This window comes from Talpa europaea (assembly GCF_964194135.1).
Source record: "Talpa europaea genome assembly, chromosome: 2".
In the NCBI taxonomy this organism is placed as follows: Eukaryota; Metazoa; Chordata; class Mammalia; order Eulipotyphla; family Talpidae; genus Talpa; species Talpa europaea.
Window position 1 is genome coordinate 142,859,663 of NC_140068.1, and position 14,664 is coordinate 142,874,326.

Consider the following 14,664-nt stretch of genomic DNA (forward strand, 5'->3'; position numbering starts at 1 on the left):
ACTTCAGTGTTGCGAATCTTCCAGTGTTCTGGAGAACTTAAAAAAACATTGAGTCAATGACCCTTAATCTCTTGATTCCACCCCTGAGCCTTGTCTGTCTAGATAAGGTAAAGGCTAGACAATTAGATGTCTTCCTTTCTTCCCTTTGCCTCAGATCTATGGAGAAACATGAAAGACAAACTCATCAAGAGAAATACAAGAGAAATGTCACTACTTACATCCATTTTAAACTGAAGAAGGAAGTTTTCCTGAAGAGCCAGAATCCTAAATAAAATGAAAAGAAAATTAAGCTGCATGATGATCTTTCAGCACCCAGTTAACAATCAAATTCACAATTCCGATGTGAGGAAAGAGCAGGCAACTTCTGGGTGATACTGCAGAATAGGGTAGGTGTTTGAAAAATAGTGATATATAATTATAAAATTTTTTAAAATATATCTGACATATGACCCAGCAGTTACACTCCTAGGTATCTCTCCAAAGAGCACAAAAACATGAATTTGAAAGGAAACCTGACTCCTATGTTATTGCAGCACTATTTATAATAGCCAAGTTATAGAAACAACCTAAATGCTCCAGAACAGATGAGTGGATGAAGAAGATGTGGTCTGTCTACACAATGGGATACTACTCAGCAATCAAAATAGATAAACTCATGCCATTTGTGGCAACAAGGTTGGAACTGGAAGGAATTATTCTAAGGAAAGTGAGCCAGAAGGAGAAAGATAAATACTATATGGTTTCACTTATATGTGGAATCTAGAGAAACTAAAAGGATCAAAAACAAACTATAAGACTGACCCTTAAAAAGCAGACTGTATATCTGAGACAGGAAGGGGGAAAGAAGGGGAGGGATTGGAGGAGAGTAGAAAACAGGGGTAATGGAGGGTACAGTGGAGTATGGTTGAGGACTGTGAGCTCTTAGTTGGTGGGAAAACTATGGTGACCACACATAAGGGGAGAAATCATATACTGTGAAAAAAATAAAGGAAAATGAATAGAAAAATAAATTACTTAAAATTAAAAGTTTTAAAATAAAAAGTTTAAAAACAAAAAGAAAAAATATTACACATCATTTCCTTAGGGGACCTATATTTCTTGTGGTCAGATAACATGTTGACATGCTTATCATGTGTCACATCAGAATCACAGACAGCACTTTTGCAAGATCTGGGCCACTTCATTTCTAGGCTTCCAGCACTAGGTCCCATGCAGGACATTCCAACACTCAAAGACCACAGTGTGCAGCTGGACTCAGCTCAATTGCCCTTCACCTTGGACTAACTGCTCAACAATCCCATAGGTAGTAAGTGGAATTGAGGATTTTTTTTTGGTCATGGGGCCCCTATGAGGAATCATCACCCATGACCCATACATAAAAGTTTATGAAAACTTTGCTCATTTTTGTGGGAGAAGAGATTTTATTATCTTCACAAAAGGATCTATTGCCCCCTCCCCAAAGATTCTGAACCACTATGGCTTATCATTAAGGTGCAGCTTGACTTTAGGATTTCAGGCAAGACTTGATCTCTGTCATATCATCGACCCCCATAAAGACGTTTCTGAATCTATGACACCATCTCCATGCCACTCACCTTGCCAAGTCATTAAGATCCAACCGACCATCTTTATTTTTGTCAAAGATCTTCATCTGGAATGCAGGAGAAGAAATGATTGTAGGAAATACTTGTAACGAGAACTCATTGTGTAAACCATTCAAGCAAGTTCCTCTTCTGACTGAAGCTGATTCATATCCAAATATTATTGTTCCATGACAGCAAAAGTAGTTGAAAAAGATATGCTATATGGGAAAATCTTCCCTCTCTGGCCTAGAAGTATTGATTATAGGAAGGGAGAGAGCTGCAGAGATAGGAGAGTGGATAGATGTGTGACCTAAGTCCGTGGGAAAGAGGATTCCAGAGGAAGAGCACTAGTTGAGGAAGGACAACACTGAGTAGAGAGAGTTTTTATGGCTTGGTTTTCCCAAGACATTCTAGGCACCCAGGGACCTGAATGCTAAGTCAAGAGCCAATGGACATTCCATGGGAATTTGTTATTTATGTATAAGATGATGTCAGAACAGAGAAGCAGTCAACAGGCTGGAAGGAGAATGTGGCAGAGAATTTGTGGTCTGCATCCAGCTGGAGTCAAAGGATGCTGCTGAGGTAGCCTAGACTTCCAGATGGGACCAGAAGGATTGAAGAGCATGGATTCTTAGTTCATCACAGATTTCAACCATCAATGTCAGAGAGGCAGCGGCAACTGACTGGTCAACAGGCATCACCTTGGAAATCAGAAGAGTAAGAAGATTGTGTCCAGGGACTTCAATTCCTCCCCTCCATAATGAGGTCCCATAAGCCGCCTTCTTCTCCTTCCTCACTTTGATGTTTTTGGCGAACAGTCTGAGTTGAATAAAGATGATTGAGAAAGCTAAGAGGCTGAGCTTTTCTTTTCCTTTTATAGAGGGACTTAGCACTATCCAAAGAGTGTTCACAAGATCATACTAAGCTTTAAACAAGATAGGACTAAAAGGTAAAGTTGGGAAGATCAGATTGGATTAGGGAAAATAGAGGAGATACATTTCTTGGCAGATATGAGTTGTGGTGTGTGTAAATTTTGCAACTTCACATCTCAATGCTGCAGAATATCTCTGAGTGCATCTATACAGAGAGGCTCCACTGGGACAAACAGGAAGTGAGATAAGACTGAAATCATATACAACAAATTTTTTCATTTAAAAACACAGCGGGGATCTCCCTGGCGCAAGGGGTTAAGCACTGCACTAAGCAATCTGCAGCCTCTGCAGCACAAGTTCAATCCCCAGCCGGCCGGGGAGCAGCCCAGGTAGTGCAGCAGACCTCTTCTGACTCACCCGCTGCTCTCCCCAGCAGTGTATTTCAGTCAATCTGCCTGTTCTGTTCCCCACTGTCTCTGGTGAATCCTCTCACCCCCTGCATCTCTGGCCTGTACCCCAGGTCTTGTATGCATAAGTAAATCTCTAAAAAAAATTTAAAAATACAAAAAAAACCAGCAGTCCCCCCTTCTTCCTCACCCTCTAAATTCAGTTTATTTTTAATATTTGAAATTAATTTAAAGTCCATTCTCTGCCAACTTTGATATTAAAAAATACAATGACCAAATCTATCCAAACATATTTTTATACATTTGATTATACTAAACAGTCAACCATGCCCCTTAAACTTAAACTCTATTGCCATTGATTGAGCCAGGAGTTATTTTCTGTGACACCATCATTATCACAGGTTCTATCTTAATAGAGAGCTAGATTATGTTGAACTTTAAACAAACAGATCACCTTGAAAGACCCGGGCCCTTCTCTACTGCTGTGCAAATCTACTCCAAGGGAAAAAAGTCCTTTGCTGAAAGCTGGCTTTGGGAAGAACTGTGGTAAATTATGCTTCTACCCATCTGAAAATTGAATATGTGGTCCACTCAAAAATCAGAATCACACACAAAAAAAAAAATCATTGGCTTAAGCTTCCCATTCTGGTGCGTGTACACACAGAGGTAGATATTACATGTCCTTCCCTATAACTGTTGTTTTAATTTACAAGAGCCTGTGTCACTGTAAAGAATATCCATAGTCATGGAAGCTAGGAACAGACTATTACACCAGGCCAGGAATGAGACTTTGTGTAACATTAAGCAAGTTGGATGATCTCTCCACTCAGTTTTTTCCCCCCTTTTCTAAAGAGTTATTTATATATGCATAAAAGAACTGGGGTACAGGCCAGAGGTGTGGGGGGTGAGATTATCCACCAGAGACAGAGTGGGGAGCAGAACAGGCAGATTGACTGAAATACACTGCTGAGCGGAGCAGCGACTGAGCCAGGAAAGGTCTGCTATACCATGTGGGTTGCTCCCTGGCCGGCAGAGAATAGAATTCATGCTGCAGAGGCTGCAGATAGCTTCATAGGTTATGTCTCAATCCCTTGCGACACCAGGGAGCCCCAGCTTCTTCAGTTCTAATTGTGTCTGTAACAGGGTGGTTCCCAGGGTAACAAGAGGTTTCAGGTTGCCTGCCCCACCCAAGTAAGGTGGAGTTGAGCAGCAATGAGGTAAACCTGGAAAGGAGACTGTGGGAACGGAGGAGGAAAGATGGAGAGCCCAGAAGGAAACCTGGAGGAGGCACATGGAGCAGAGAGACATGTAAAGTAGCTGAGTTTGCTTCTCAGCCTTGGACTTGTACCAGGGCCTTGGAAGACATGGAAGGAGACACTTAAAACAGATGTGGGTGAGAGCCATGGAGAGGTTAACAGTGGCAGCCTTTCCCTTTACTGTGATTTTATTCTTTTCCTTCCAGACTTGCCTGGCCTCTTCTACCCCTTTCTTATTTTTCCCTACCAAGAGGTGCCTTAGACTTGTGGCAGGCTTTCAGGCCTTGGTAGCCCTGCCGTGGGCCAACCCTGTTTGGCTGGGCATTAACCCACAAGGGGATGGGTAACTTTGGGTGCTTCATGGGGAAACAATTTTATCTATTCTTTCCCTTTTCTTTATTGCACACTAATTGTATTAAAGTTCCTTTCCTTTGAAGGTCTTATACACTAGAGTATGTTTTGTCTTGATCCAGCGGTTGGCAGAACCTACTTAGAGTAAGCAAGTTTGGGTGTCCTGGGGAGCCCCTCGCCTTGCCGTGTACCATGTAGATCATGTCAAAACCTTCCTTATCCAAGGAAATGAAACACTGCATGGTATAAACAGCAAAGAAAGGGAGCTGTCCAGGTAGTAGATGGGAAAAGGCTGGGGCCTATGCTTCCAGACTCCCTCTTGCTCCTGCAGCATTGCCTCTGCACCCAAGGTTGTTCTGGAATCCTACAGTCTGGTAGTTTACATGATGCTGTAGCTCCCATCCAGTTCTGAATATTCAGTCATGACTTTGTCAGAGCAATCAAAGGGAAGCAAGAGTGAGGCTTAGAGTTTTTCTGGGTAGAACCAGCAAACAGTCCTTCAGAGCAGGTTCCAGTGTGGCTGATGGCAGAACGGGGTTCTTGGGAACCTGGGGATTTCAGTAACACCAAACTCTGCCCTCCTCCTTGGCATGGGTGGTCAGTATCTCCTGAAGCGAAGCTGTTTGCCCACCAAACAGTTGCAAAGAGTATTCAGAACCCTCACATCAGGTAATGCCCATGCCCCACAACACTATCATATGTGCTTTCACTGAAACCCACACCTGGGTCCCTTCCACCAAAAAAAAAAAAAAAAAAATTGAAACAGTGTATTAGTAGCTGGTAACTGATCCAGCTTAATGAATTTACCAGGAATTTTTCTCCTCTAAACTTAATTTTTAGGGCCTCCCCAGTGGCAGCGGTTGAGCGCTGGGTTGCAAGGCTGCCCGCAGCCTCTGCAGTGCTGGCTCGATCCCCGGCCGCCGGGCGAGGGTCCCACATGGCGCGCAGACCTCTCCTGCCGCCCGCTGCTCCCCTCAGCAGTGTACTTCGTCAGTCTTCCTGTTCTGCCCCCTGCTCTGGCTCTGGTGAATTCTCTCACCCTCCCGCGCTTCTGACTGTACCCAGTGCTTGTATAAATAAATAAATAAATCTTTAAAAAAAAACAAACTTCATTTTTATAAAAATATTTATTTATGCATGCATGCAAGAACTGGGGTACAGGCCAGAGGTGCACGGGGTGAGAGGATTCATCAGAGACAGAACAGGAGAGCAGGGAGCAGAAAAGGTGGATCTGCCAAAATACACTGCTGAGGGGAACAGCGGGCAAGGTAGGAGTTGTCTGCTGTGCCATGTGGGTAACTCCCTGACCAGGGATAGAACTCATGCTGCAGTGGCTGGTGAAAGCTTGATAGCACTGAGACTTAACCCCTGCACCACCAGGGAGGCCCTAAACTTGATTTAAAAAAAAAATCTCAGAAAATTACCAATTTATAAGTGGTAAGGAAGAGTAGGCACTTAATAACTTATGGCCCCAGGGACTAAGAAAGTTGATTGTAAATATATATCTTCAGAAGTATCATCTCTAGTGAATTTTGAAGGGTTAGCATATTCACTTGGGATATAAAGGCTTCCTAATTTTTAATCCTCTCATAGTCACCATTTTTAAAGCACTCAATATTTTCTATGTTTTTCATTTAATGTTCATAACACTTTTATAACGTAAGAAATGTCTGCTTGTCACTCAGAAAGAAATGGGAATTTAGAAAGATTAAAGTAATTTGTCTCAGAAAGTAGCAAGATTTGAATTTAAGCTCTGTCACCAAACTCTTTCCATAAAACCAGGCTCTTAACTTTATAGAGTCTGTGTATCTCAGGGTTAATTTGATTCACTTGTGTGGTTATGAAATAAAACATCTGGTGTCATATATTAGGCCAAAGATATGATAAAATGGCATTTCTAGTTGCCCTTCTTTTCCTGAGAAAATAAACAAAAGTTGATGTGAATTCTCCTCAAACCTCAGTGAATTTTCTTGAAGAAATGCAAACTTTCTCAAAGAATTTGAATTTTCTTAAAGAAACTGAAACAGGGGCTGCCCTAGTGGCCTAGGGGTTAAGTCTCCACACTATCACACCTATGGCCTGAGTTTGATCCCCGGCAAGGGAGCTAACCCACATATGAAATAGCAGACCTCTCCTGTCTTGCCCGCTGCTCCCCTCAACAGTGTATTTCAGTAGATCTGCCTGTTCTGCTCCCCACTCTGTCTCTGGTGAATCCTCTCATGCCCTGCATGTCTCACCTATACCCCAGTTCTTCTATGCAAAAATAAATAAATTTTCAAAAAAAAGAAACTGAAACAGTATACTGTAAATTTTCACTGGTTTCATACTCATATAGTCATTTCCTGTCATTTTTCCTAGCCCTGAATACAAAGCAAGAAATAATAGGCCTAGGTTTTCCCTCCTTCTTGACATTGGTGGTTGTGGCACTTGAGGTGATAGTGGTGTGGAAAGCTTCCATTCTGAAGGACCTATTTTTGTTTTTGTTTTTTAAAGATTTATTTATTTATTTACACAAGCACTGGGTATAGTCAGAGGCACAGGAGGGTGAGAGAATTCACCAGAGCCAGAGCAAAGAGTAGAACAGGCAGAGTGACGAAGTACACTGCTGAGGGGAGCAACGGGCGGCAGGAGAGGTCTGCGCGCCATGTGGGACCCTCCCTGGCAGCCGGGGATCGAACCACTGCTGCAGAGACTGCGGGCAGCTTCCTCGCAACCCAGCGCTCAACCACTGTGCCACCAGGGAGGCCCTGAAGGACCTATTTTTGAATGTAACTGATAGGCCCTTAATTACTATTCTCACTTCTACCATTGCTTCCCCAAGACTTGAACTCAGGCTAGTCTACATATTTTTGGACACTAACTGCATAACAAATTCTATAAAATCCCCCTAAAATGGAACTGCATGTCTTACAGACAAACTCCTTAAAATTTAATAATAGTTTCTCTTTATAATAGTTCCTGTTCCTCAGGCAAGAGACCCCCCCTCCGAAATGGTAGAGTTACTCAGCATACTCCATCAATCAGGTTTGCAGGGAAAGGTGAGAATCTCAACTGTAGACACGCCAAGTTTGAGAAGCATAGTGGGTAACCAAGAATTTCAGAGAAGAGGTCTGAGTCAGGTTTAAACTGTGTGGCTGGAGCTAGAAGGAATTATGCTCAGTGAAATAAGCCAGGAGGAAAAGGAAAAATACTGGATGGTTTCACTTATAGGAGGAATGTAGGGGAACCAAATAAGTCATCAGGGGAAAAAATAATAACAGTACAAAACACAACAACAACAAAAAACAAACAAACAAAAAAAAAAAACCCAGACAATTATAAACCAGAGACATCCTGCAGGGGAGGAGGAGGGAGAAGGGTCAGAGGGAGGGTGGGAGGAGCACAGGGGACTGTGGTGACGGTGCACAGGTGCATTGGTGAAGGAAGTTCTATTGTTTAAAAATGAACAATGATGGAGCCTCCCCTGGTGGTGCAGGAGGTTAAGTGCAGCGCTATGAAGCTGTCCACAGCCTCTGCAGAATGGGTTCGATCCCCCCGTCGGCTGGTGAGAATCCCACATGGCACGGTAGACCTCTCCTGTCTCACCCGCTGTTCCCCTCAGCAGTGTATTTCAATTAATCTGCCTGTTCTGCTCCATGCTCTGTCTCTGGTGAAACCTCTTACCCTCCCGCGCATCTGGCCTGCACCCTGGTTCCTGTATGCATGAATAAATAAATCTTTTTTAAAAAAATGAACAATGCTGTAAACAACAAATCATAAAAAAAATAAAAATAAGCTGTGGGGCATCACCTTCACCCAGTATTAGAATCATGAGAGTTTTGATCGCCAGTAGAGTGAGTGTGGACACAGGAGAGCTATGTCAAGCCTGAGCTGGGACATGTCTCAGGGTGAGGTGGATCAGAGGTGAATGCCTAGATCTAGTGAAGAAAACATAGGGGAAGACAGATGTTTTAATCAAGGTACAAAGGACGAAAGCCAGAACCAGGATTGAGGATGGGGACAAGCTTAACTTCCTATAAGTCTCTTTGTCTGCCAGAGTCTCTGATTTAAATTTGGTTTACAATAATTCAAGTTCCAAGTGCTAATTAGGTGGGTGAACTTCCTATCTCTCACATTGATTAGCTTACATTTTTAAAAGCTCAATATTATCTAATAATATTCTATTCAGTCAGCTAATCTTTCCCCCTGCTGGGTGTTGACAGCACTTTTCAATTAGATGTCATAATTGGATTTTGTTAATAGACTGTTTCTTCTTTCACCCAGGACATTAATTGAATAAGGGAAGCTCAGTAGACGTCAACTTTTATGATTGCGTGTTCTACCCTGACTTGTTCATTGTTCGTGTTTCAGACTGCTCTCAAATGTGCCAATCCTTATTTGGATTCATTTGAATTCATTTAGTGGATTACATCTCTTAAGTAAAGCATTTGATGCAAAACCTTGGAACCTAATCTTTATAGTGCCATGACTGTGTCCATTACTCAGTAAAAAGTGATTAAAGCAGCAGGAAGGGGATTTCACACTTGATAAATCATTTAGTTAGAGCTCAGGTCTTAGAAGTCTTGAAGTTTTTTTGTTTTTTGTTTGTTTATTTATTTATTTATTTATTTATTTATTTATTTATTTATTTATTGAGACTATTGAGCTTCCAATAGGTAATCCAGCCAATAGTCAGTAGGGAAATGCAAAAAATTAAAAAAAAAATAAAAGCAAAACTATAGTCCAATTCAGAAATCTGATCATTGTCACCTTTATAATTTAAGGACAAAAAATGAAATAGATCAGCCAAAATCTCAGTAAAGTCCTCTAGTCTTCTGATCAACTGCAATTTTTGTATGGAAACCCTTTTGCCACGTTCCTCAAACACCTACGTATCACCTCTGCATAAAGAACCAGGGAGGGGCCTTTTGGTGTTTGATTACAGATCTATACTGACAGGACAATTTGGATTAAAAAATGAGGTTTAACTGCAGTGCACATGAGCAAAAGAACCACAAGTTCTTAGCAATGGCATAGACACAGAAAAACAGGACAGCCTGGCTCCCTGTACAGTTCTCCTTCTAGAATATCCAAAGCTGTAGATCACTGACTCCCCTCAGCTACTTCTCAGGACTTGAAACTTCTGGATCTAAGCTCAAAGTTATCAAAAAATGCACATTGCCAGATTTTCTCCAGCACAGGGCACTATCAGCCTAAGTTTGGTAAAAATTGCAGAAGATGATACTGAAGGCAACAGAGAGAAGAGCTCTGGCAACATGGGCTGCTGGGCTGTTGGGCATGACCTTTCTTCAGCACTGACCTTCTGAACTGCCTGGGTCTCTACCAGACAGTTTCCACTTAGGGGTCTTTTGCATGAGGGGACCACTGAGGTTTTATGTGGCCAAATTCACTCTTTCTTGTTTTCCTTCCCAAATTTAACCCCTTTCTTCTCCAGAACTATCTTGTGGAATCTTTCCCCATTGTCTTTCATTAATTTATTTCCTATTTGGGGCTAAATAAGATGCAAGTTCTTAGGATTTTTAGAGACCTCATGAAGCGAAAAATTGATTTTCCTGGGTAGCAAAATTCTGTTGGGGCTATCAGAGCTCCTGTATGATCTTATTTTTCAAAATATTAAGAGAATCCAAATCTTCTGAAATGGCCTGTCCTTACCTTGCTTTTGATCTATTCTTGATCAGATCTATTCCTCAGATCTATTCCTTCCTCAGATCTATTCTTGATCCCCCAATAAAATTTTACTCTCCCTCCTGTAAAGCTTCTAGCTAATAATTCAGCATTTAGACATTCATATCTGAATGTTATGACTGAAAATATAGCTTTGGAGACAGATTTGGATCGGAACTTCCATGCCACAATTATCATATTTGATCTGTTTAAATCTGTAATCCTCAATGCTTTTTATTTGTAAAATGGGAGTTTAAACCAGGGTATAAAACAATGGTATAATTCATTAAAAATATTATATAAGGAAATAAATACAAAAAAGTGAGCTATCAAGCCATGAAAAAATATTTATGAAATGTAAATGCATATTAGAAATGAGAGAAGCCAACCTAAAAGTCTACATACAGTATGATTCCAACTACATGGCAATTTGTGAAAAGGCAGAATTATAGAAACAATAAAAGATCAGTGGTTGCCAAGCCTTGTGGGGAGATACAAAGAGACAGAACACAGGATTCTTGGACAGAGAAATACTCTGCAGGATACTGCAGTAGTGGACACATTATGAATTTATACATGGTAATGTCTAATTATATATTATATACATAGACATACATACACACATTAAATGTGTTCACACCCAAAAAGTGCACAACACTAGGAGTGAATCCTAAGGTTAACTTTTAACTTTGGGTGACAGTTACATGTATCAATGTGATTTCCTTGACTGTAGCAAATACAGCCCTCTGGTGGGGGTGTTGCTGGTAGGACTGATTAAGCATGAGTGGGAGCAGGAGTGATGTGGAAACTCTCCATATCCTCCACTCAGTTTTGCTGTGAATCAAAAACTTCCCTGAAAAATTAAGTCTATGAAAAAAACTAATTAAATATTTAGATCATAAGTGTTCTTGTAAGAATCAACTAAGATGCTTGCTTTTTTATTTTTTAGTATTTTTAAGCTTTTTAAAAATGAAGGTAAAGTCAGTTTATAACTGAATTTCTTTTAGGGGTTATAGGCTCAAACCTGTTTGAAAAAGTGCTTTGCACAGGACTGAACACAAAGTGGCCACTATTGCTGTGAAAACATAAAATACCCCTCAATAAACATAAAAAGCCCTGTATTCAGTGGATAAGAGAAATTGAAACAATTGAACTTGGACTATATCAACTGACCTCCTCCTTAATGCCTTTATTGACACTCTAGAATTGCTGCTTCATTGTAGTCTATCTTATTTTTGAAAATTCAGGGCCTCCCTGGTGGCACAAGGGGTTAAGAGGCAACCTATGAAGCTATCCACAGCCACCACAGCATGACTTCAATCCCCAGCCAGGGAACTGCCCACGTGGCAGAAGACCTCTCCTGACTTGCCTGCTGCTCCCCTCAGCAGTGAATTTCGGTCAATCTGCCTGTTCTGTTCCCCACTTTGTCTCTGGTGAATCCTCTCACCCCCCCCACACACACCTCTGGCCTGTACCCCAGCTCTTGTATGCATAAATAAATCTTTATTTTTGAAAAATCAGGGAAGCTTTTCAAAAAATATTTCAATTGGAACTCAAGGTGAGATAGTACTCTTTAAGAACTAAAGGCAAAGCTGAACTCAATTTCTAATTATTAGTTGCTATTCTATGACAGTGATAACACACAGTGAGGGCAACAGAGAAGCACTGAGTCAATTTTTGCTCATTTCCCTCCTTTACCAAATTTTCCATTGGAGGACTCCATAGGGCAGGCACTACATCCCCTTTGGCAGGCTCTCCCTAAATGAACTCTGTATGAAGTAACCATATTCTAACCATAGAGGAAAGCATTAAGAGAGGGTTTGATGGGATGTTTCGGGATTACTTTGAGCCCGTACACTTAGCCCAGAAAAAGCATCTCAAACTTAACCTAAGAAGAGGAACCCAGGGATCTGAATTTTGAATCCCAGGGGCTTGACCTGCTCTGATATGCTCTGCTCTCTGTCCTCAGCTGTCTCTAGCTCTAGTTCTCACTCCAGCCTTGGTTTCTCTCTTTCCTGCTCCTACTAACTCTGATCATCAGCTAGCTGCTCCAACCTCTCTCTCTCTCTCTCTCTCTCTCTCTCTCTCTCTCTCTCTCTCTCTCTCTCTCTCTCTCTCTCTTTCTCTGTGTGGTGTCCCCGCTCAGCATGGCAGCCTCAGACCCAGTGCTTCATGGGATCCCTCTGGTTGACTCTCTGCAATGTAGAGCACCAGTAAGAGTCAGAGAAGACTGAGCTTTTCATTTCCAGGCACACTGGAAGATCTGGTTTTAAAAGCGTTATGGACCAGTTTGCACTCCCACCAACAGTGCAGAAGAGTTCCTTTTTCTCCACAACCTCGCCAGGAGATTTCTGGACCTACTAAACATAGAGCTTCCACAGGATCCAGCAATTCCACTCCTAGGTATTTACCCAAAGGACACAGAAACATCAATTCCAAAGAACACCTGCACCCCTATGTTTATAGCAGCACTGTTTACAATAGCTAAGCTTTGGAAACAGCCCAAATGCCCAAAAATAGATGACTGGATCAAGAAGATGTGGTACATATATACCATGGAATATTACTCAGCATTCAAAAAAGATAAACACATGCAATTTGCAGCAACATGGATGATGCTGGAAGGGATCATGCTCAGTGAAATAAGCCAAAAAGAAAAAGAAAAATACCGGATATTCTCACTCATAGCAGGAATCTAGAAAACTTAAATAAGGGACCAGGAAAATGAATAACTATAAGAAAGTGAAAATCAAAATCAACAAAAACTATGAACCAGAGACACTTTTTGGGGGGTGAGGGCGGGAGGGGAGGGATTGGGTTCAGAATGGGGGGATTGCAATTGTATGGGGAATATAAAAATAAAATGTATTAATTAAAAAATAAATAAATAAATAAATAAACAACTTGATGCAAAAAAAAATAAAAACTATGTGAACAAAAAAATAAATAAATAAATAAATAAATAAAATAAAAGCGTTATGGGTGGTGGGGGAGAATTCCGATACATTGTTTGAGTAAAGTTGGGTCTGCGCAAAAATGGTAAAATATGCAATCTATTAGGACTCCCAAAGAGCAGCAAGAGCCATAATGGGGCTTAAGGTTCACAAGAAACACTGACACTGGACTGATGTTGCCTTGGCTTATTCATAAGTGGCTTCTAGGTAACAACTAAAAATTCAGTTCAGATAGTTTGTATTAAGTAGCCACCTGTGCACCAGGCCTTGATGAGGACTAAGTACACAGATCATATGTTGGTCCCTTGACCTTGAGGAGTCACAGGCTGGTGAAGCACAGGACTCAGAAATAGTGTCAGCATCATGCTGGGGTCCCAACTGATTGATCAGAAAATCCTATCGATCCCATTTTCAATATATATCCAGCTCTTCTCTCTTCTGTTACCCCACTAGGTGCAGAGCTCCAGCTCTCTCACCTGCATAGTCACCTGCATGGTTACCTGCATGGTCACCTGTGAGGCCATAGTCTCTGAATAGACCTTCCTTACTTCTTCTTTTTCAGCTCTTTCTAACACAACAGCCAGATCAACATCCTTTGCTTCAAACACACTGATGGCTCCACCTCACTTAGACTAAAGCCCCAACTTCTCATCATGACCTAAAAAACCCCTGGTCCTGCCCCAGGGGTTCTGCTTGCATTACTCTTGGTCTTTCTCAATATCATCTTCTTAAAATCCTACCTGGCCAGCCTCTCGCACCCTGTGTGTGGCCATCCTAACCACCCTGATGGCACTGCCATCTCCTGCTCGCTCTACATTTTAATTTTTCTCCACCACACTTGCTACCCTCTATTGTGTTATATAATTTATTATGTTTATCATTGCGTGTCAGTCTCTCCTTTGTTTCACTCAAGCTGAATTCCCAGTGACTAGAATCATGCCTGGGGCGTAGCAGGTGTGCAGTGAGTAGTGGCCAATGAGTTGAATGTGATAAGCCAATTATATGCCCATCAAACTACAGGGTCACAGACAGAGCACTTGGACCCACTATCAAAAAGGTTATGGAAGAATTTCTAGGGCAAGATAATGTCTAACTGAATTTTGAAGGACAAGCAGGAACCGGGGGGAAACAGCTGAGCTAAGTAAGATGTCAGTAAGGAATGGTTTAGTATTATAGTTGGAGGTGGGAGGAAGTGAGGAAGCCTCAGAGTCAAAGGTATTAAAAGTAATACAAGAAACGTGCTGGGGATTCTAGATGTAAGCATTTGTATTGGTGTAGTGCATGTTTTATGATTAAAAAAAATTAGAGATAACAGCACCCTTTGCTAGTATTATGTTAAATCAATGCCAGGGAGGGAAACAATCTTCTTGATAGTCTGTTCCCAGGAGTCCCAGTCTCATTTCCTTTTTCATATTATTTATTCTGTTAGAGGGTTTCAGTAGAACTAGGTCCAAAGGAACCTAGAGATTTCCCTGTAGCTGGGAACTGGCTTCTTGCTTCTAGGGGATTCCCCACTTCACTCTTTACTGCTGAGCACATACTTATTCTGGATTTCAAACACCATTTTGTGAACTATT

At 41.4% G+C, this 14,664-nt stretch overlaps 1 protein-coding gene across 1 annotated transcript in view; it reads right to left on the reverse strand.

Moving 5' to 3' along the window:
• SCGN (secretagogin, EF-hand calcium binding protein) overlaps positions 1–14,664 on the reverse strand; it is a gene marked incomplete at both ends in the record, with an annotated part of 43,316 nt that overhangs the window by 7,418 nt on the left and 21,234 nt on the right. Inside the window, 2 exons of the mRNA XM_084227938.1 lie at positions 219–264; positions 1,596–1,651. Coding sequence (XP_084084064.1) covers positions 219–264; positions 1,596–1,651 — 102 coding nt within the window. The remainder of the gene's footprint in view (positions 1–218; positions 265–1,595; positions 1,652–14,664) is intronic.